This window comes from Pseudocercospora fijiensis (assembly GCF_000340215.1).
Source record: "Pseudocercospora fijiensis CIRAD86 unplaced genomic scaffold MYCFIscaffold_8, whole genome shotgun sequence".
Classification (NCBI taxonomy): Eukaryota; Fungi; Ascomycota; class Dothideomycetes; order Mycosphaerellales; family Mycosphaerellaceae; genus Pseudocercospora; species Pseudocercospora fijiensis.
The window spans coordinates 2,814,318-2,836,805 of record NW_006921539.1 but is presented as its reverse complement, the minus strand read 5'-3'; the positions used below and the strand labels follow the sequence as shown (position 1 = coordinate 2,836,805).

The window sequence follows — 22,488 nt, the reverse complement described above, 5'->3', positions numbered from 1 at the left end:
CTCGCAAGCGGCAGGCAAATGTTCTCAAAAATCGATTGGTGGTGAGTATTCTACGGCTGGGTCGCACAGCTTGCTGCCAAGTCGCAAGAGATGAGCGGTCCTATGAGCGTGGTCTTGGTCTGGACGCCACAGCGAATGCGATGCGGAGACTCCACAATCGGTGGCCTGGGCATGGTTGTCTGGGGTCATTCAGCCTGTGTCGGGTGAATGCCTGGTACAATAGTTCTGACATGATTGAGCAAAGGCATACTGACAGCCAGAAGCGGTGGGCTGCAACATCACTCGCCCTTCTCTAACACTCGGTGTAGTAGTCCATCGATCTCGCTAATCATCCAGAGACTCTGTCTGACGCTTGGCGACTTCTGATCACCATGCACGCTCATCCAAGGCTCAATGAGCTCACAGAGGTGGTTTCCGACCGACAGAACATCATCGGTAAGGCGTGCTTTCAAGTCAGGAATCCTACTCGCCGCAAGCAACAAAAGCATTGTGCTAGCCATGGAGAGAGAGCAGATCCATGTGTCGACCAACACGGTCTGACTATAAGCCCGAAGATTGAGTATGTGCAACAGGCACATCCTCAGACAAATCTCACTCTTGTCAAGCACGTTTGAGCCAACAAGCTCCCCATGAGAAGTCTGTGACAGGACCTGATTCAGGAAAGGGCGATATATCACCGCTCGACACGTCAGGTATCTTTGCCGCAAGAAACCTCCATGTTGTGTCTCAGTCTTTGACTCATCAACCGTGAAGTGAAAGAACGGGGGCAAACATTCTCTCCATTCTTCGAGCTGATGATCGAGCTCGGTCACAACATGAGGGAAGCGAGCATCGTCAAAAGCAACGCCTGTTTCAGGCGCGTAGAGCAGATCGTGGACGCGATTGAGCAGGCGCCGCATTGAGACACATGCTAGAAAGTAGAGGCTCGAATGCTCCCGCTCGATGTGATCCTCTGATGTCTGATAGAGGGCTGGGTACGGTACCAACGACTCCATGTCGCTGACCCCAGTTTGGGGAAGCGCAGCCAGTTCGGCGATGTAGTCTGATTCTAGGATGAAGCACGACCAGAATATCCTTCGAAGACACTCAGTATCGACACCCGCATCAGCGGATGAGTATGACAGCAGAAGCCGGCACTTCGCAGCGGTCATGCTTATGTAAGCCCATGCCTGGAGCGGCCTCTGTAGGTATGCAAAGAACAGCGCAGTGAAGAAGACACACTGCGTAGATGTGGTTGACACCTCCAAGTGGACCACACTGAGTCGTTGAAGGTATAAGTCGAAGTACGTCTGTGCAAGCAGCCTACTTCGGATGACCTGCTGGTCTGGACTGTTTGACGGGATCACATCAGGGTTGAGAAACTGTACAACTCGACAGGCGCAACCCAGCGCCATGATCAAGAGAGCTAGACATGCCTCGACGCTGTCGTCGTTTGGTCCCTTCAACGTGCGATGCTCCACATCGTTTAGGATGCTGGCGAGCACTGTCGGATAAGAAAAGTTGACGACATCTTGGAAGGCCTTTATAATGGTGTGCGCCTCGCTAGGGTCCAGAAAAGGTAATTGGTGGGCAGCGGCCGGGCTGAACTTGGATCTCTGTTGCTCAAGAGCAAATATAGGCTGATACTGGCTCCTCAGACTGTGGCAGATATCGAAATAAGGCCAAGCGAGAACACTTTCAGTTGTTGACGTGTGCTCCGCTGAAAGGACAGCGTTGTCCAGGCTCTCGTTTCGCGTGTGCCGTACATCTTGAACAAGCTGACGGGCTCCAGTGATAGAAGAAGGCTGCCGATCGGTAGTCACTGTCTGTGGAGATCGTGTTGCTGGCGGAACGGTGTCGGGGCTTGGAGGCGAGCGCAGAGACGGGTGGCTGGCCTTGCAAGCACCATGTGAGCTCTTGATGTTCCTCACTCAAGTGGAGACTTGATCAACTGACCAGCTGCGCTGAGATATGGGATAATCGGTCCTCTAATCTGAGCACCGTCTCCAGGATCGCGTCACTCTTAGCTTTGGTGAGCGGCTCGGAGCCGTAGACACACTCGGTGTCGGCCAACGCGCAGTGGGCACACGGCTGATTGCCATCGCACTTGACCTTGCGTGCTCTACATGTAGCACACTTCTCGTTTCAGCGTACCGTCAACTGCCGTGAGTGAATGGAGGCGTGCTTGTGACACGGGACCTACCGCATGCGGCCCTCGCTTTCGCTTCTTCGTCCGGTAGTCCAAGACTACGCGTGTAGTCATGGCAGTGGCTGCGTTGGCACAGTATGAGAAATCAAAAAGGTATTGCCGTTGGAAGTGGACGAAAAGAAGCACCATCTCCCCGCGTCTGTCCCCACGATCTCGTCTCGGCTCGGGCGGGAGAGTGGGTATTCTTCCCTTCCCGCAGTATCAGTATACATTCATTGATCACCTTTGATGCACGAGTACGGTGTTGATGCAGATGTGAAAAAGCTTCTCGTCATTGTGCCAAGGCACGGAAATCTGAGCCGACGCTCTACCGTACGTAGACTACTATTGAAACTCCATCTCCTCTCTTCCACACCTTGCTATGATCTTCATGCTGTTCCGGGCACGGGCTCTGCCTGCAAGCCCATGGTGCTGAGTACTGTGTTCGTGCCTCGCTTCTCCAACGACTTCTTGACCGGATTCTTCGCCTCAAATACCTCACTAAGCTCCTCAAGGGTTCGATCTTTGGTTTCCGGAAAGTAGAGATACATGACTGCCCACTCGATCAAGTCCCACCCCACGAAAACCAAGTAGAAGTAGTATCCAATGGCATTCAGGCCAGGACCAATGCCGTAGTTCGAGATGGCACCAGCGGCGTTTGAGGCAAGGTTGCCCAGCGCTGTGCCCTTTGCTCTTGTTGCTGTTGGGAGCGTCTCTGCGATGTACATCGATTGTAATGGTGTCCAACCGAAGCTGAATACTATCCCAAAGACGTAGATGAACGCTATTGAGGCGTTTGCAGCGCTTGTGTTGCTCGGATCATCGTTGACTAGTTTGCTCGTCCCGAAAATGACAAGGAACGAAGCCGAGCAGAAGACTATGCTGTACAGCAGCAGGGGCCTTCTGCCGACAACGTCGCAGCACCGAGCGCCTGCTGTTGCCGCAAAGAAGCAGATGATTGGGTAAATGGCGTTGAGGATGAGCTGCGTGTGGGCGTCGTCGATTCCTAAGGCAAAACATGAGCATATATATCTGTGAAGCAAGCACACTAATTACCAGCATTCTTGGCCATTACTGGTAGATAATAACCAGTTGCTGAGTTCCCACTGAGCTGACCAAACATCGCCATACCGATTACACAAATTAGACGCCGTCTAGCGGAGTGCGTGTTAAAAAGCTCCCGGTAGTCCCACCACTTCTTGTCGGACGCATCAGTACTGATCTGGTGTGCCATCTCTTTGAGCTGCATCTCTACGACTGGGTGCGAAGTGCTGCCTTCGCCATGATATCTGGCCAATATATTCATAGCCTCTTCATATCGGTCGTTCGCCATCAACCAGCGAGGGCCTGAAGCACAATCAGCATTCTCCACCGAAGAATGAATGGGAGAATTCGCGTACTTTCTGGAATGAACCATACACCAACGGCCACGAAGACTGAGCTGATCAGTTGGCACCAAATTGGAACGCGAAAGGCGTATGTCGATGACATGTACTCGCAGCCAACGATGACCCATCCGGCGACGATGGAACCGATGTACCACGTACAATTGTAGAATCCGGTAAGTGTGCCTCGCCAGTGTGGATGCGCTAACTCAGACACATAGCATGGGGCCGAGACGCAGCAGAATGACACTCCGAATCCGAGGATAAAGCGGCCAGCCAGAAATTGACCCATATTGTGCGATGTCGCCTGTACGCACGTTCCGACAATGATGACAAGCGCTCCAGTGAACATACCCCACCGTCTGCCAAACAAGTCGTTTACCGGACCTGCATAGCAGCGTGACATCAGTCAGCGCTCAGAACAGACAATGGGGCGAGTTACGTGGGCCCTTACCTGTACAAAAGACTGCGGGTATGCTGCCGATGTTATACATGGCGAAGACGCTGCGAACAGTAAGTATGTACTCTCTCGGCGTGCTCCTTCTGGCACACTCACAGTCCTGTACCGGAGCTTGCTTGTCCACTAGATCCACAGATTAGCCTCGGACATGTCTTGATGGTTATGTATGCACCTACAGTTCGAAATACTTCTGGTAGCTTTCCATTGCATTGACACCTCCCATAAGGCTGCCATCAAAGCCATTCAAGCAGCCACAAAGATAAGCTATCCAGAGGCAGCCATAAAGCCTCCACATGGACCAAGTCCATGGGGAGTATCGCTGCTGACTTTCATCATGCACAAGGTTGACGACCTCATCGACTTTCGTTGTAACTTGTTCGACAACCTCGTTCTTCTCGGAAACTACGACGTCGTGCTTCTCAGGTGCCGGATCCATGTTGGTAGTGCCAGAGGTCGGGAAGGGCGCAGGTCGTAGGAGATGCGATGCGTGTGAAGAAGAATGGAGCCGCTGCCTCGTTCTCCAGCGCGTCGATCATCGTTGTCTTTATGCACCCCAGATGTCCCTCCAGAGTCCAATCTGCCGGGAGCGCACATGCTTGCACACATGTGGCTTGTGAAGAAGTGAAGTCTGGTTGCGGGGAAGTGGGAGGTTAGAGGTGTCTACGGTAGTACTTTAGTGTCTAGAGTGCAACTATCTTCTTTCAGGATTAGAACGGTAGCGCCTTCCTTAGTATAACGTAGATAGATATCGCATTGTATATACATTTTAACGCGCCTAAGGCATTTAATCTAAAGATTACCTAAACCTAGAGAGTACTATACTCGATTGTAAGAATAGTTATAACCTATAGGCTAAAGGCAATTCGCCGGCTTTTTTAAATCTAATATAATTGTTTATATAGGGGCTACGAGTTCCGTAAAGCGAAAGTAAGCCGTAGGCCTATTTTAGGATACGTAATTTTATTTCGAGACTTCTACTAGATACCGACTTTAATATTTTAAATACTAACTATTCCTAGCTATTCTAAGCTATATAATACTATCCTTATACGTATAATACGATTTCTATACCTTAAGCTATAGCCTCTAACAAAATTAATATAAACAAATATCTATATACTAGTATTCTAGGCGTACCTCTATAGCTTAATATAACAGGCGATATCGTAAGTATATAAGGCGGAAGCTAAGGAGGCTTAGTACTAAGCACGTAGCCAACCTTTGCCTATAAGTGCACCTAAGATCTATACTAATTAAGCGTAGAAACTTCTAATCTTTTATCGCTATATAATACTAGTAGTAAACGGGCGCGCTAGTATAGCAGTTTAATAAAGTAAGAGTAGAATAAGCGATATAAATACAATTACTAACGTATATAAATTAGCTTTAAGAATAAGGGTTTCCTTTAACTATAGTTTAGTAGGAATTTATAGAAAAGGAAGAGCCGAAGATTTAAGAGGGTATAAATATAGAGATAGTAAAGAGGTAAAGACGATAGGACTAATTTCGTACCGAGACAATTATATTAATATACTACTAGTTTAGAGTCGGTATATATAATATATTTTAAGTCCTAGGAACGGAGCTAACTTAGAAAGTAGTAAGGAGAATAAGAAGAAGGAGTATATATACTATAGAGGAACTCCTATCCTAGGTATCTATAAGCGACTAGCTAAAAAGCAAGCTCCTTTCCTAGTAAGTTACTATAGAGAGCTAGGAATATATATATAATAGGTAATACTAACTCTAGGAACTAGAAATATATATCTTAGGACTTCTATATAGGTAGAGTATATAAGGACTACGTCTAGAACGGTAAGAAGCCTACCTATAAATAGTATAAGGTAAAGAACGACGAATTAAAGACTATTAGAGAGGGGGTAAATATATAATTCGTACCGAAGACGCCGCTAAAGATAGATAGTTAAAAGAAAAAGGGTAGTAAGAAAGGTTAGAAGTAAGAAGGAGAGGAGACAAGACTAATAAAAAGTTGTAATTCTAAGAAGCAAGGGCAAGGATACTATAAATCTATATCTATATAATAGCTAAAACCTAAAGACAACTCCCCTATAAATTAGAACTCTCTAGTTTAGCTAGAACAAAAATTACCTTTATTGTCTTCTAGGATAATCTATTTCTAGCTTTCTAAGATCTAGTAAGAAAATCGAGATCTGTAATTTTAAATATAGTCTTAATATTGGTACCTTATATAATACGTTACTAATTATAAAATTAAAGAAGTAACTACGATTAGGGACGCCTTCCTTTCCTACTATTTTACAAATCCTAAAGATATTTACTTCTAGGTAGTATCTTCCTAAACCGGAAACTAGTTATACTTATATCTTAATAGGGAAAGTACGAGGAGCTAACGCTACCTAAACCTCTACCCTTCCCCGGGAAGTACGCTCTAAAGATAAAGGAATAGAAGAAGGCTAAAAAGGAAATAGATATAAAGGTAGGAGATTTTCTCCTTACCCTATTATATATAATACATTCTAACTAGAATATAGGTTTAAACCGAGCTAAAAATCAAGTCTAAGCTAAATATTAAGTCCGAGCCGAATATTAAGATAAAGCTAGTAGAGAAGATAGAGTTTTAAAGTTAGGCTCCTATCTTAGCCTAGGAACTAGTAGATCCTACGATTTCTAAGAATTAGGATTAATCTATATTTGTATAATACTGTTTAGTCCGTTTCTATAGTTCTAATTATTTTATAGCGGCTTAGTACGCCTGTCTAGTTAATATATAGACGATACCTCTCTTAGGTAGACGCTATATCTCTAAGAACTTAATAGGATAACGACCGGTCTAAAGAACCTTCGGATATTTTTACCGATAGTCCGGTATATATTATACGCGCGCGGAGCAAGTATAGTAATAGCTTAGCTAAGGAATAAGGATTATCTAGACTAGAGAAAGATATAGATAACTAAGAATACTACTTATTTATAATCCCTATTATAGCTTAAACAAAAGTTCGTTTGCTTTTTATCTTAATTATATAGATAGATACGATTACGAAAGACTTTTATATAACTGTTAGCAAGTGTTATATATTATTAATAACGAGGGCTATCTAATTCAATCTAGGCATTTCGCGTTAGAAACGGTTAGATATCTTTATAGCTAGATAGTATAGTAGTTATATACGTCGACGAAAAGGCGGTATAGCAGATACGTTAGGCAAACTTACTATATCTACTTTATAGAGATCGGGAAGCTTACTCTATACCTTTTTATAGCGATTTCTTATCGTATATATAGGTTCGAATCCTACTCTAGTTACTCTCTTTTTGCTTTAACTATATAGGCCGATATCCTTATCTAAAATTAAAACTAAGAAGTTGCTGTCTCTTTTTTAAAATTCTTTATACTCTTAGTAGGTATTATATATTATTTATAACGAAGGCTATCTAATTAAATTAAGGCATTCTGTATTATATATCTTTATAGCTAGATAGTATAGTAGTTACGTTAATAGAAAGTCCCTATAGTAGATACGTTAGATAAACTTACCGTATCTACTTTATAGAGATCGGTAAGTTTATCCGATATCTCTCTATAAGCTATAGAGCCTTTCTATCGCGTACGTAGGTTCGAATCCTACTCTAGCTACTCTCTTTCTACCTTAATTATATACGTTAATATCCTTATTTAAAATCAAACCTAATAAGTTACTATCTCTTTTTTAAAGTTCTTTATACTCTTAGTAGGTATTATATACTATTTATAATAAGGGCTATTTAATTAAATTTAGGCATTTCGTGTTATATATCTTCTCGGCTAGATAGTATAGTAGTTATATACGTCGACGAAAAGGGGCTATAGTAGATACGTTAGGTAAACTTACTATATCTACTTTATAGAGATCGGTAAATTTGCTTTATACCTCCTTATAGCGCCTTTTTGTTATATATATAGGGTCGAATTCTACTCTAGCTACTCTCTTTTTGCCTTAATTATATACGTCGATATCTCTATTCGAAATTAAAACCGAGAAGTTGCTATCTCTTTTTTAAAGTTCTTTATATAATATAGTATACTAATCTATCTATCTAGATATAGTTAGACTAGCACCTTTTTTCTAAATAGGATAGCATTATATAGGCGCGTATCTATACCCAAAGTAGCTAGAAAGCGTCTACCCGCCTACAATCAAATCCAAATCCTAAAAAAAGATAGTTACACTCTAGACACTGAAGTACCACCGTAAGGTGTCGGTCCGTTTCGGAGCGAGACACTCAGTCCACGTTTCGAGGGCCAAAGTCAAGCGAACAGAAGAAAATCCACCAACCACGTCTCTCATCGGCATCATCACCTGCACGATCCAAGCTTTGCACATGCCATTCGCATGTCCGCGCATGGAACAGGCTGTCGACCACATATCGGCTCCAAGAATGGCGCTGTCACGAGTCCCTTATTCCACCCTGAGGCCTCCCTAGCATGGCTCCTCCACCTACACCTTGTCAAGTCCGTCTCGGGCCGGAGAGATTCTTGTCTTGAGCGACTTCATTTCTCCATCTCCAGGTCCATGCTGTATCCGAGTCGTCTGCTGCAGAATTGCTCGCCATCTCCAAATGGCGTCGACGACAGCAGGAACGGGAGAGCTCCCTGACTACGCCAACGAGCATGTTTTCCAACGAAATCGACTGCCTTCGCGTGCATACCATTTGCCTCCGGAGACTTTGCTGCTGAGCGGTCCCTGGGACTTTCATCTAGCTCCCACAGCTCAGCATGCGCCGAGCCCCGATGTTCCTACTGCGTCCGATGCTACGCTTCACGCCAGTCTGGATACCATTGACGCGCTTCCACCGGTCGAATGGACCAAGATCAATGTACCTGGGCACTGGCAATTGCAAGGTTACGGTGCACCGCAATACACAAATGTCCAGTACCCATTCCCCGTGAACCCTCCTCATGTGCCCACGGAGAACCCTACCGGAACATACAAGCGCACTTTCCATCTTCCCAAATCGTGGCCGACATCGTCGAATCTCAGACTGCGCTTCGAGGGGGTGGATAGTGCATTCCACATTTGGTTGAATGGAACTTCTGTTGGGTACCATCAAGGAAGCCGAAACGCGAGCGAATTCGACATCTCAACTCTCGTCAGGTCTGATCGCGAGAATGCGCTCTTTGTCCGTGTCTATCAATGGTGCGACGGCTCTTACATTGAGGATCAAGATCAATGGTGGCTGTCTGGAATCTTTCGCGATGTATACCTCCTCGCATTGCCCTCTTCCAGGATTGAAGACTTCTTCGTACAGACAAGGCTAGACAATGAATACCGAGACGTATTGCTTGACGTCAAACTTGCGCTTACACTGGATTGTGAAGTTGACGTATCGTTGGCACTGCGAGACCCGAAGGACGGAAGACGTGTCGTACAACACGCTGTGTTCACACCAAGTGCTGCTTCTAGCACCGTCTCTCACACCTTGCACGTCACAAGGCCCAGGAAATGGACCGCTGAAAATCCTGAGCTGTATGATCTGGAAATCTCGCTGCTACCTCGCGGTAGCCGTCATGTCATCCAGGCTATAGAACATCGAGTGGGTTTCAGACAAGTCGAGATCAAAGATGGCCTGCTCACTGTCAATGGCCAACCGATACTGCTGCAAGGTGTCAATAGACACGACCATCATCCACGCTTCGGTCGTGCTGTACCATTATCTTTCATTCGGGAAGACCTACTGTTGATGAAAAGGCATAACATCAATGCGCTGCGATGCAGCCACTATCCGCCAGACCCTCGCATGCTAGATCTCTGTGATGAGCTGGGCTTTTGGGTGATGGACGAGGCTGACTTGGAATGCCATGGATTTTACGATGCAGTTGCTCGGCCTCTGGACATCCCAGAGGAGATGGACTATGAGGAACGAAAGAAGCTTGCCTTCCCTCAAGCCGCGGAGTACACTTCCAACAATCCGGCGTGGAAAGCACAATATATTGATCGCATGGCCGCAGTAGTGAATCGTGACAAGAACCATGCTTGCGTCATCATCTGGTCTTTGGGCAATGAAGCATTCTACGGACAAAATCACCAAGCAATGTACGAATACACCAAGTCTATCGATCCCACCCGGCCAGTACACTACGAGGGCGATGCAAAAGTGCTTTCCGCCGATATGTTCTCTTACATGTATCCAAGCCTAGAAAGACTAATCAAACTCTGCGAGACCGAAGGTGTCACAGATGGGAAATTCGACAAGCCTATCGTTTTGTGCGAATACGCTCATGCGATGGGAAACGGACCCGGCAATCTGCAAGGCTATCAAGATGCCTTCCGCAGTCATCCTCGCCTGCAAGGAGGTTTCATCTGGGAATGGGCAAAGTAAGTTGGTCATAGTGATCATACCTCCCAGTTGAAGTGCTGACCATGTTTGTGTAGTCATGGCCTGTGGAAGTCAGACGCGGATGGTAAATCGTACTATGCCTATGGCGGCGACTTTGACGAAGTCGTTCATGATTCCACGTTTGTCATGGTATGCATCGGGCAGATAATTCCTGTCACAATTTCGACATTAACTGAGCATAGGACGGCCTTTGTTTTAGCGACCATACGCCGACACCAGGGCTGATAGAATTCAAGAAAGTCATCGAGCCTGTGAGAATCGAATTGAAGGACCGACACCTTTCATTCCACAATTTGTATGACTTCGCAAATCTCGATCACTTGAGCGCAACATTTAAGGTAGAGTCCTTCGGCGACAAGACTACACTCCTCTTGTCTGGCACTCTTGTGCTACCACACATTGGGCCTGGCGAGAAGCACTCACTACCACTGCCAGAAGCAATCTCCAAGACCAGCTTGACTTCAGAAACCTGGTTGACCGTAAGTCTTCAACTGAAAGACACGTCGATTTGGAGCGATCAAGGACATGAAGTGGCATGGTCGCAACATCAGCTGTCCACGGCGAACGGCTCGACAATAGTGCCTCGACCAATTGCGAGTGGCGAGACTCTCCAGGTCCGCACATCGCGCAATGGATGGACGATTCGTTCAGCATCTTTCGAGATGACGTTCGACCGCGCGAGAGGCCAACTTCAATCGTGGATCTCCGAAGGCAAGCCACTTATGGTTTCTGATGGTACAACAAACAGTGCACTAACTCCTGGCTTCTGGCGAGCTCCCATTGACAACGATCGCCCTCGAGACGAACCATATTGGAAACGCTTCGGCTTGGACATAATGACCTCGCAGCTTCGCTCTGCCCAAGTCAACCGACTAGGACCCGGCGAGGTAGAAATACAATGCACGACTTTCCTCTCACCTCCTGTATTGGACTGGGGCTGGACTGCCAGCATCACCTATCGCATCACCGCCTCCGAAACTCTGACCGTCAGTGTGAAGCTCGAGCCATCTGGCAAGAAGCCAGAGACAGTCCCTAGGATTGGGCTTGACCTGCGCTTGAACAAGACGCTCATGAAAGCGGATTATGTTGGTCTCGGGCCAGGAGAATCATACCCCGACAAACAGGCGGCTCAGAGAATGGGCATCTACACTTCCACGATCGCGGATCTTTCTACAAATTACGACGTCCCACAAGAAAGCGGAAACAGAATGGGCGCGTCAAAGGTGATATTTAGCGATGAAGATGGTGCGGGATTGAGAGTGACACGACTGGACGAAATTGCGAAGTTCTCATGGGCCGCAGGATACTATTCCCCTCAGACTCTGGACAGAGCCAAACATCCTTGCGATCTGATCGAGGAAGATGTGCTACTGCTGCGACTTGATGTGGCTACAGCCGGCGTTGGATCTGGCGCCTGTGGTCCCGGCATTGCTGAAGACTACCAGGCTAAGTGTCGAGAGACAGACTTCATGTTTCAACTGCAGAAGACAAGAGTGCGATAGTGTTGGGCTGGTTGTCAGGGGCTTCCGCCAGAGTTCTCGAGCATCGCCACGTGGAGGAACTGCTCCGGCTATACAGTGATAGACTTCGGGCTTCTGCTAGCACCCATGAGATTGTGCCTGTTGTGCCTGTTCGATTATTTCAGAGTGGTCACACTGTGGTGCAAGCCGAATGGGAACGTGACGTTGCATCCCAGTCGCTGCGAGACTATTGGTGGCGGTCTACATATCAATCTTCGCAGGCCAGCTTATTAGCGAAGTTGCCAAAGTGGTGGAAAGGTATATGGAACGGCAAGCATCCCAACGCATGATAAAAGTATACGCAAAATGTTATCACGACTTCTCGTCGTCGTTACACCACTGCTGGACGCGGTCGACGCCAGCCCCAGACTTTCACATCTCCAAACAACACAAGATGTCTGGCCCTACGCCCCCTTCAAAACCTCAGGGCGCGACATCATCGATACAAGAGGTCAGTCACAAAGTCGTATACGCCCGAGTCAACTGGCCAGGCGCAGCAGACGTGATGATTCCCGAAGGTCTTCAATATCAACGATCGTATCAAAAATCAAATCCCTCGGGATGAACGTCAACGCCTGGTTCGGCGACAAAAACTTCAACACAACGAACTGGATCCGGGGCCTAACCTACATGTCCTCACACGCCTTCTCCTGGCCGGCCTTCGTCTCCCTCGCGCTACGAAACGAACTCCGACAACCCGACCCCCCCTCATCAGTACGTTGCCTCTACGGCTAGAGAGACTAGTATACTAATATAATCGCAGCAGCAAATTCCCCAAACGAAGAGAACTCCGATCCTCCAATTTTCCTCTCGGGGGTTGGGATTCGATACGGATCTAGCGAATGTGACGGCAGGGATAGATTTCACAACGGGAGAGGGATTGTTGGTATTTTTGATTTGAAGAAGGGTGTCCGTATCGTGAGAAAATCGTGTTTTGAGTTGGATGATTATAATGATGAGTATGAGGGAGCGTGTGCGAGTTTTGGTCTTTATCGTCAAGGGTATAATGCTATGGATGTTGGGGAGAACAGTGCGGCGAAGAATTTTGCTCCGGTGAGTAGAAGAAGAAGAAGAATATCCGATAGTGCACACGACATGCTGATTTCTTTCTGTTCTGTTTCAAGGTCGTTTTGACCGAGTTTGGATATGAGCAGAATAGTACGAATTTCAAGAAGCCTTGTCCGAGGTGTATTCAAGAGTACCTTACAACTCTACCAGGCGGTACGGGAGAGTGGATGCAGTGGGTGTTGGCGGGAAGTTACTACATCCGGGAAGGAACTCAGGATTCCGATGAGACTTGGGGCCTGTTCAACCACAATTGGTCCGCTTGGAGATCAGAGGAAGCCGTGGAGCAGTTCACGAAAGAATTCGTAAAAGAGACGCTAGACCTCGATTAGAGCCCGCATGACTTTTGATGTAGCTTTTGTATCATCATTCGCGACCATCTCGCATACTAAGTCGAGACCATCCCACTACCTTCCATCTCCACGATCTCTTCTGACTCACGCAGACCACCGAAGAACTCGTCACTATTCTCATCTTCCTCCGCATACGGTGGAAGACCAGCGTAATGGTTGATCCAGTTCAAGACGACCTTGTGCCACACGAGGGAGTTCTCAGGGTTCAGAACCCAATGGTTCTCATCTGGAAACGTCAAGAACTTCGATTCGACACCTCTGGCTTGCAGAACGTTGAACGCAGTCAGACCTTCTGCGATAGTAAGGCGGTAGTCCTTGCTGGAATGGATGACGAGCTGAGGTGTCGACCAATTGGCAAAGTGTTCGGATGGGTCCCACTGTCGCCAAGCAGACGTGGAAGCGGCACCGAAGTTGGTATGGCCTTGCGCAGAAGCAGATTCGGGCTCGCCTGGTGCAGGCTTGAAACCGGGGTTGTACCATGGCGTGCCACCGAGATCATAGAAGGGAAAATAGAGCTCTTCTGTCGCAAGCATGCCACCGGTGAAAGAGGTGATGCCGTCGTGGCAAACAAGCGCTTTGAACTGCCGTCCGAGGTCATGGCCTTGTATCCTGCCAGGAGTCAGCATCTCCATGCGGTTATCAAGCTATTTTCAAGCTTACCAATTCATCATGTAGCCGCCGTAGCTTGCTCCAAGCGCCACAGCGCGATTATGGTCGGCTTCAGGAATGTTCGCCTTTGCCCAATTGAAGACGTTGACAATGTCCTGGTATGGGTCACCACCCCAATTCCGTCGTATAGCATCAGTGAAGGCCTGCCCGTATCCCGTGCTTCCTGTAGGATTAATTGCTATCACAATATAGCCCTGCTCGGCGAAGACAGCTGGATTCCAGCGTGTGGACCAGCTGTCGCCCCAAGCGCCCTGTGGACCACCGTGAATCAGGTATGCGACAGGATAGGTCTTCGTCCTGTCATAGTCGCTAGGATAAACAACTATGCTGTGGACCTCTTCGTTTATCCTGGGATTGTTTGCGGGAGTCCATATGGAAGAGATCTGCCCGCGTTTGAGCCCAAACTTGCTGCCATCTTGAGAGTTCGAGTGAGTCCAGGCAAGGAGCGCATCGGTCTGAGGACGGCCAGGGTGTGGGGCAATAAGAGGATCGACAATCGCGTAGAACGAATTGTCGCTCAGGGAGCTACCAGTGACGAAGATGCGACCGTCCGGAAGTGGTCGCACGTCACCAATATATCCACGATGAGTCAAGATGCGAGGATCTTGGCGTATCAGATCACCTGAAATCTGGAAGAGCTTTCCAGTCCCATATTCCTCTGCGGTTGCAAGCAAATGTTTCCCATCATAACTCCAGACGATGGATCCAGGACTACGATCCCAGTCACCCATCTCTGTTTCGGCAAATGCTCGCAGCGGTGTCAAGTCCGGGCCTGAGAGATCTGGAAGAACCCAGATATGATTTTTATCTGCTTCGTATCCGCGAGTCTTCATCATCAGAAATGCAGCTTTGGTGCCGTCTTGGCTGAAGACGGGCGAAGACGCGGCACCTTGAAATCCAGGCACAATGACCTGCTGCATGAGAGAGGTCTTCTTGCTAGCCCAATCGCCGACTTGTACAATGTACACATTTTCCTAAATGTGTGGAATTTGGCGTCAGCATACATTCTCCTGTCGTCCCGACTTCTTTCCTACCTTCGTATTCAGGGCCGGGTTTACATGTGGATCTTTGGAAACGAAGATGATGGCATTCTTGCTCAAATCGAAGTTGTCGGTGCCACCAAAAGGCTGTATAGGGCATTCCAATCCCCCAGGGATGGGATTCGAGAGATCGGACAGTTTGAATTTGCCTCCATGGGACTTCCTGCTGATCTGGCCGTACCAGAGTGCATTTTTCTCTTTCGCGGCCCATTTGTCCCAATGTCTCACATATAGACTGCTGTAGAGCTTGGCAGTGGAATGAGTCTTGGGGGCCTTTTCCGGATTGTACATTGAGCCATCCGGCGAGACGGATGCCGAGACAACGACGGCGTAGTTGTGGTCGTCCAGCTGCTTCACTTTGAGATTCGAAGCTGGCCCCGGGATCTTTCCGGCTGTATAGTGGCCATGTCCTCGCGTGGGCTTCTTGACGACGTCCGATAGGCTCGCAATACACAGACTCGTTGTGCCATCCTTCTCTGCTTGGAGGCAGGCGAAGGTGTCGTCGTCGAGCCAGTTGAGGTCTGAGATGTCGTCGTCTTTGGCCAGCTCCTGGCTGTCTCCACTTTGCACCGTCAGCACTCTCAGCTCGGTGGTTTTGCTGTGAGATTCGAAGCTGTAGGTGCTGAGGGTGTAGAGGACGTGGGTGCCGTGGGGACTGGGGACGCCAGCACTCCGTCGCGGCGCTGAGAGCAGCACCTTGGGAGTGAACTTCATTGCCCGTTTGACCATTGGGGCGGGGCGGGGCGGGGCGGAGCGGAGTGGAGCGGAGAGAAGCAGAAATGAGGGCTCCGACAGGGCGGATTCCTTTGAGCTCTACCGTAACGTGACGCGGTATAGGGATAGGGCTGTGTACATGTACATCCAGGTGTCCGGCATCAACGCCGCGTCCTTGATGTGTCGATTCGGGAAGGGAAGCGGGGCATCCATGCAGGTACTTACAACCTTCTCTGAGCGCGAGCGAAAGGCAAGTGCAAGTAGAATACAGGACAGGGCTCGTGGTCGGTCGGACAGTCAATGATCGTGTCATTACACATCTGATTCTGTATCCTACAACTGCCGGAAAGGCGCCTCTACTCCATGTCCAACGCCGCGTCACCATCATCCGGCAGAGCAGCCACCACTTCCTCCACCATCGATATGAGTTGATCGATGTCTGGCCGATGCTCTGGCTCCACCATCAAGCACTTGCGCACCACTTCTTTCACTGCCTCCGATATTGAATCTTCTTTGGGCGCAGCTGGGGCGACATCACTCACACGCTGCTTGCCTCGCTTGGCCTCAGCGGGACCTTCGTCAGGAAACCTCCAGTCACCGCCCAGAACGCAAAGTGACAGTGAACCACCCGTCTCCTCGCTTCGAGCTTCGAATGGTGATTTGCCCACCAAGCACGCGTACAAAGTGCACCCGAGACTCCATATGTCCACCTTCGTGTCGATCACCGTTCCAGTCTTGACGTCGAATAGCTCTGGCGCCCGATACGGCATCGTGCTGTGCTCCGCCGCCTGATCTTGCACCTGTAATGCGAGCGCTCGACTCGTGATGGGGGTCGGCGAAGGCGCCAGCGAACCAAGATCCATCAAAATAGGCTGTGTGCCGGTGTCGGATATCATAATGTTGCCAGGCTTGATATCCCGATGTGCATAGCTTCTCATGCCGCCTTCTGGCACCCCATCCTGTGCAGCCACGACTTCTCCGTCCATCAATGGTGCTTGAGCGTCATCCTCATCGTCATCCTCTTTTTGCGATCGTCTTCGACTCTGATTCGCATGCACAACTTCCTCCTCTGCTTCCGCGTCGGCGCGAGCTGCTTCTTGTCGCACCTTCTTTGCCTTCTTGCGACTCGCCTCTCCTCCAGGTACGCCGCCCTTGACCCGATATTGGTGCATGGCTTTGAGCGCGCGACACACACCGCGAAAGAGTACCATCAGTCGTCGTTCGGGAAAGCGCGCGCGATTGACAAGGTTCGCATTGATGGCATCCTGCAGATTGCCTCGGCGGTAGTATGGGAGGAGTATATAAACAGTCTTGTTGGCGGGATCGCCGCGTTCGCTTTCGACGCTGTGGTCGATGGCATGAATTATGTTCGGGTGAGGTGTGAAGAGACTGTATGCTTCGACTTCTTTCAGTGCTTGCGCCACCGATTCCTGCCCAAAGGGACATCGTATCTTCTTGAGCGCATAGAGGGTCGGGTCGCCGGGTGATTGCACCAGATAGACATAGCTGAAGCCACCTTCTCCAAGCAGTCGCAAGATCTTGAACGATCGGCCGTTGATCTTGAGCGAGGGCGTGGAGGGGAAGCAGTTGAAGCAGTTGCCCAGTTGCCAGAAGCCGTCGAGCACGTAGTGTGAGAATTGTTCGACCAGCGTTGGCGAGGACATCTTGTCCAATGCGTCTCGGGCACAGGTCTTCTTTCGCAGCCTTCCAGATGCTGAGGTTTGTCCACGACGACGACGACGACGACGACGAGCTGAGCTGAGCTGGCATGAACCCTTGTCCCAGACAGCCCAGCCCTGCCCGCTCGGACTCAACTCTCTCCGCCGCGTCACTCCATCGACTTCACTTCCACCTCTCAGGCTGGCGAAAGAACATGCAGAATGCCCCTTCCCGCGTGATTGCGACTGCGTTTCCAACTTCAGAGGTCTACGTACCGTACGGCGAATCACTCTTGGCAAACGGAATGGACCGCTAGAACCGCGAGGTCTATGTATACCGACCAAGAATGCGAGGGTAGTGAACCGCCACGGCGGCTAGGTTTGCAGCGGCGGCTTGTCTACCTCTACAGCCTCTTCTCGCATCGGAGTGAAACTGCGCTTGCAGGTTCCAGGGTATTACACCCCTTGCTTAGTGGCACCGCTAACTATCTAAAGTATAGTGAGACCTGGTGTTAGAAGCCAATTAGTGCGATTGCCTAGAACCGCATATCTTTAACTAGAGGTAGTAACGATAAGGGTTAAGAAGGAGGGTGTTTTAGAAGCCGTATAGAAGGCAGGTTTAAAGACTAAGTACTATAGACTATAGACAACCAAGAATGCGCTATCTAATATACTTTACTACTATATATGTCTACCCTTAGCGTCGACAACTGCCTAGTAGCGAGCTAGTATACTATTAATCTAGTATTACACCTATTCTATAGTTACCTTATAGTATTCTTCGATAATAGCGAGGCTTAGTACGCGTCTAGTAGGCCTATCTCGGCGGCTCTTAATCGCTTACTTTATATATCGCTAGAGGTTCTTAATAGGGTTTAAATTAGGTAAGGAAGGAGGCTAGTTATCTATAATAACGATGCGCCGAGCTATTAGTTAGTTAAGTGTAAAGTTAGCTATATATACTAGAGCCGAGTCTTGCTAGAAGAGCGCTGTTCTTTAGTATAAGGCAGGCTTAAATCCGAAAGGGTATTACTAGTTAGCAATTAGACTATTTATTCTCGAGACTTCTTCTTAAACGATTAGTAAGACCTTCGAAGAATAGCTATATCGATTAATATTACCCTAATCCTTGTTGTTCTATAGAAGAAGTAGCCCTTTGCCTCCTATACTACTAATATAGGCCTAAACTATCTAATAAGGAAGTCGTTAAAAGCGTAGTCTTAAATATACGTCTTAGTTGCGCTTACTAATACGGCGAGTTACAAACAGCCTCTCGTGTAAGCTATTACGAATAGCACTCTCGTTACTCTATAGAACGTTAGCCTAGTTAGAGAGTGTCTAGTTAAGGTAGAATGTAGCCTATTCGAGCCTTAGGCGTCGAATACGGTCGTTATAGAAGGGACGAGGGCGAGCGACGTAGCGGCAGTATCTATACCTTCTATAGATACGAGAGATTGTCTATAGACTACAGGTTAAACTAAGAGCATCTCGCACCTAGCGGAAGGTTATACGACGAGTTATAGCATTCTAAGTAATAAAGGCGATAATCTGTCGCTCTTATACGTATATATAGAGGGTACGCCCTCGTCGTCGAGTTAGTAGGTTAACAAGTACGACCTCTCGGACGTAGATTAAGTCCTCGGTATCTACTTTATAGTATCTATAGCGCCGTAGTATAAAGGGCTTATTTACGATCTTATAGACGGTCGAAAGGGCCCTTCGAGACTATTAAGAAATGCGTTTAATTAGCTACTATACGATACAGTGCAGTTGTTTAATAGTAGTACGCAGTTTATATAGCAAAACGACTCGGCGAAGAAGTCGCTATTCGGGGGTCTATTATATCGCAATTTCGTACGTTAGTAGTAGACCTAGGTCTCTAAAAAGAAGGGAGCTTAAAGATAGTAGTATTATCTGTCTAGCAGGCCGGTTTGCAAGTAGTGTAGCAGGCAGTGTTAGGTGTAATAAATTAGTATATTATATCGATTAAGAGAGTTACTCTATATCTAGGGATAAAGTTTAAGAATCGGTAGTCGGCGTTTCGGTTAACTAACTCCGATCTAATAGGAATCGCCGGGCACGCGGGGTAATCCGAACCGAGGCTAAGTTATTATCTAAAGATCTAGACTCTTCCTTAGTTAAATCGATAACTTTAACCTACGGTCGACGTATTTAGCCTTCTAGTTGCCTCTTAAGCTCTCGTTGTTCTTCGAGCTGCATTTCTAACTTATTATAGTCCGGCGGACGGTCGTAAACCGGCGGAGCGACCTCTAGTATACGATTACGCTACTATAGAAAGAATAGACTAGTTAGGCGAGGGGGATTAATATTAGGCAGTAGTAGGAGCATTAATAGACGCCTTATAGCAGCTAAACTAACCCTGCTTAGTATTAGAGAGCCTAATCTAAATAGCAGAGGTGCTAGATCGAATGCTAGAGTTAAACTAACTAACCGAAGTGTTAGTATAGGACTTCTACTACGATTACTCGCTACTAGGTCTAATAACAGCCTCAACTACGCCCTCTTATCCTTACCCTACTCGAGACGCTTAATTAATACTAGTCTACGCTAGTCTAGTAGACGATAAACCTCTAGCAGGTTAGTATATCGTTAGTCTCGAAGAGGTAGTGCACTACGAGTCCGGATATAACCTAAGCAACTACGACGCCGTCCGAACTGCGCGTAGTGCGCGTCGGTATATATATAAGGCATTAAAGAGAAGTAGAAGAGAAGCAGTAGGGGAGCGGACACCTTTAGAGACTATTTTGCCTATATAAAACGACCCTATATGCCCTCCGGCCTCTCTATAGCGACTCTATAATCACTCTCGAGTCCTCCTACCTATAATCTAGCGAGTTTAATCTAGTAGCAGACCTACACCTAATCAAACAACAAAACCCCCTTCCGCCCTTTATAACTGCTTCTTCTTCCTTTCCTTTACCTATAAGAAGTCCTATAAAAGTAATATATTATTGCATCTACTAAAAGACGGTAGTATTTGACCCTAGTTAGTCTCTATACGTAATTTGAAGCTAGCTAGTTGCGGAGGCCTATAGTAGATACCGATAGCTAAGCCTCCCTTATTAGCCTCGGAAGCGACACCTTAATTTAGTATAGAACACTGCAATTAGTAGTGCCGGAAGTGCCTCTAAGTTAGGACTAACAAGGTTGTCTCGTCGATCTTTTACTCCGATACGAGAAGAGGCTATATAGTTGTTTATAGGCTATATATAGACCGCTAAGAGGTCTAATTTCGTAGGTATTTAAAGTCCCGTAAGAGCGTCCGAGCGCCTAACCTACCGAGAATAGGCTCTATAGACCTTAGCGAGTAGCGGTCGGTATAGATTATATACGCTTCCGCTCTAGCGCATCGACGCGCTCCGGTTTGTTTAGGTTCTTATTTTCTATACCCCTACTACTCCTTCTAACCTCGCTATCGCTCCGCTCCGCCCTCTATAATAAGTAGATTCTATCTCTTTCGATAGCGCTTTATTAATTAAATTATACCTTTAATCTCTTCTAATACTATATTAATTAGTAACCTTATCGGAGATAGTAGAAGTAGTAGTATACTTACCTCGGAGGCTTAGGGCGACTTCGCGTTAGAATATAATAGTATAGAGGCAGATTACGCCCGGTAGTAGCTTAGAATTACTAACTTCTCGATAAAACGACCGGCGGAGGACGAATTAGTCTATTCTAGTAAAGATAACGCGTTAGACGCGTCCGAGTCCTCCGATTATCGTCGCTCTCGAAAGTCTCGAGTTCTCGTTAAGCTAAGCGATAAATACGCGTAGTTACCGTACGTCGATAACCTCCGTAAGTAGTAAGAACGACTAATCCTTCTAGGCTTCGATAACTCTATTAAAGCATTAGTAAAAGTATAGTATACGCTATAGCTATATATTAATAATATATAGGTAAAGAACTATAACTATATCGAGAAGAGCGGCCTAGAAACTACGCGTTATATATATCGCTTCTATAAACAACCGTACTAGAAGAGTAATAGGACGAAGAGCCGCGGAGTAAGGAGAGACTATAAGAAGATAGAGCGCGCTTAGGATTATACTATATTAATAAAGGTTATCGCTGTTTATAGTCCGAGCGACGCGCTAAATAAGGAAAGTAATAAGAATAGTAAAGAAAGTAGTAGTAGTAAGGAGATTATCGCGTATTAAATATAGCGTATAAGTCGCGACGACTATAGCGATTACTACTAACTAGACAACTTCGACGTGTTTCGTCGCTATAGCGCTCTCTTAACTACCGCTAGTCGGTAGGTCTATTAAGGCTATATACTAAGTACTATATAGAGGGCGCTAAAGGCGGAATACGACCTAGTAGCGTATAAGCTATTTAATGCCGCCGGAGGTCGATAGATATAGAAATACGATGTCTATAACTTAGGGCGAGCCTTTCGGAAGGTATATAGGAATAGCAAACTCGGCGGCGCGTCGCTTATATAGCAGTAATAGAAGGAAGACTTATTTAACTAGTGTCGAGAAGGTAAGTATTGTATTGTTTACTATTGCTATCTAAAGTTAGAAAAAGCGTAGTAGGCCGACGCTTTCCGCCGATCCGGACTCCGATTAACTAATAGATCGATACGGAGCCTCGTCTAACTTATTAAATCGATAGAAATCGATAGAGGAAGATATTAGACTCGATTGCCTATAAATACTAGATTCGAGTAGTAGAATCTCGAGATTCTAAAGTTCTTCGCTTAAAGCGGAAGCGCCGTAGAGCCTCGGCTTCGAGCTAATAAGATAATTTAGGACCTACGGTAACACCTCGGTCCGGCTTCTAGCTTACCTTAGTAGGCCGCATCCTAAACTTTAGAATTCCTTTGTTTACATTCTTGGTTTTCTATTATAACAACTACTAATATATTACTATAGAAGGGCTCTTTTGCGATAATATATTAGCGGTACGCGAGACCGATAGCGAAACTATATATAGCGTCGTTTAGGCGACTAAAACCGGCATAGAACTGCTAAAAACCTATCGTACGATCGCATTTATAGACGCGACGTATAAGACTAATTATCTTAGTTAGTTCCTTTATACTATTATAGTAAAGGACAAATACGGCAT

General features: G+C 47.0%; 4 protein-coding genes across 4 annotated transcripts; 1 reads left to right on the top strand and 3 right to left on the bottom strand.

Annotated features, from left to right (window-relative positions):
• Positions 1 to 278: 278 nt before the first annotated feature.
• Positions 279 to 2,242, bottom strand: MYCFIDRAFT_190431 (uncharacterized protein; the record flags this gene model as incomplete). The annotated part of the gene is made up of 3 exons (XM_007932070.1): positions 279 to 1,874; positions 1,945 to 2,118; positions 2,183 to 2,242. 3 exons carry the CDS (start codon positions 2,240 to 2,242, stop codon positions 279 to 281), a joined length of 1,830 nt encoding a protein of 609 aa, XP_007930261.1.
• Positions 2,243 to 2,556: 314 nt separating this feature from the next.
• Positions 2,557 to 4,448, bottom strand: MYCFIDRAFT_37642 (uncharacterized protein; the record flags this gene model as incomplete). The annotated part of the gene is made up of 6 exons (XM_007931500.1): positions 2,557 to 3,173; positions 3,224 to 3,514; positions 3,568 to 3,939; positions 4,007 to 4,056; positions 4,109 to 4,135; positions 4,189 to 4,448. 6 exons carry the CDS (start codon positions 4,446 to 4,448, stop codon positions 2,557 to 2,559), a joined length of 1,617 nt encoding a protein of 538 aa, XP_007929691.1.
• Positions 4,449 to 8,593: 4,145 nt separating this feature from the next.
• Positions 8,594 to 11,874, top strand: MYCFIDRAFT_37566 (glycoside hydrolase family 2 protein; the record flags this gene model as incomplete). Its single annotated transcript, XM_007931491.1, has 3 exons — positions 8,594 to 10,350; positions 10,408 to 10,501; positions 10,555 to 11,874. The coding sequence occupies 3 exons, from the start codon at positions 8,594 to 8,596 to the stop codon at positions 11,872 to 11,874; spliced, it is 3,171 nt and encodes a 1,056-aa protein (XP_007929682.1).
• A 1,390-nt stretch (positions 11,875 to 13,264) lies between these two features.
• Positions 13,265 to 22,488, bottom strand: MYCFIDRAFT_208836 (uncharacterized protein; the record flags this gene model as incomplete). Its single annotated transcript, XM_007932069.1, has 8 exons — positions 13,265 to 13,919; positions 13,971 to 14,953; positions 14,984 to 15,832; positions 15,873 to 16,059; positions 16,094 to 16,188; positions 16,216 to 17,766; positions 17,800 to 17,824; positions 22,484 to 22,488. 8 exons carry the CDS (start codon positions 22,486 to 22,488, stop codon positions 13,346 to 13,348), a joined length of 4,269 nt encoding a protein of 1,422 aa, XP_007930260.1. The 3' UTR covers positions 13,265 to 13,345.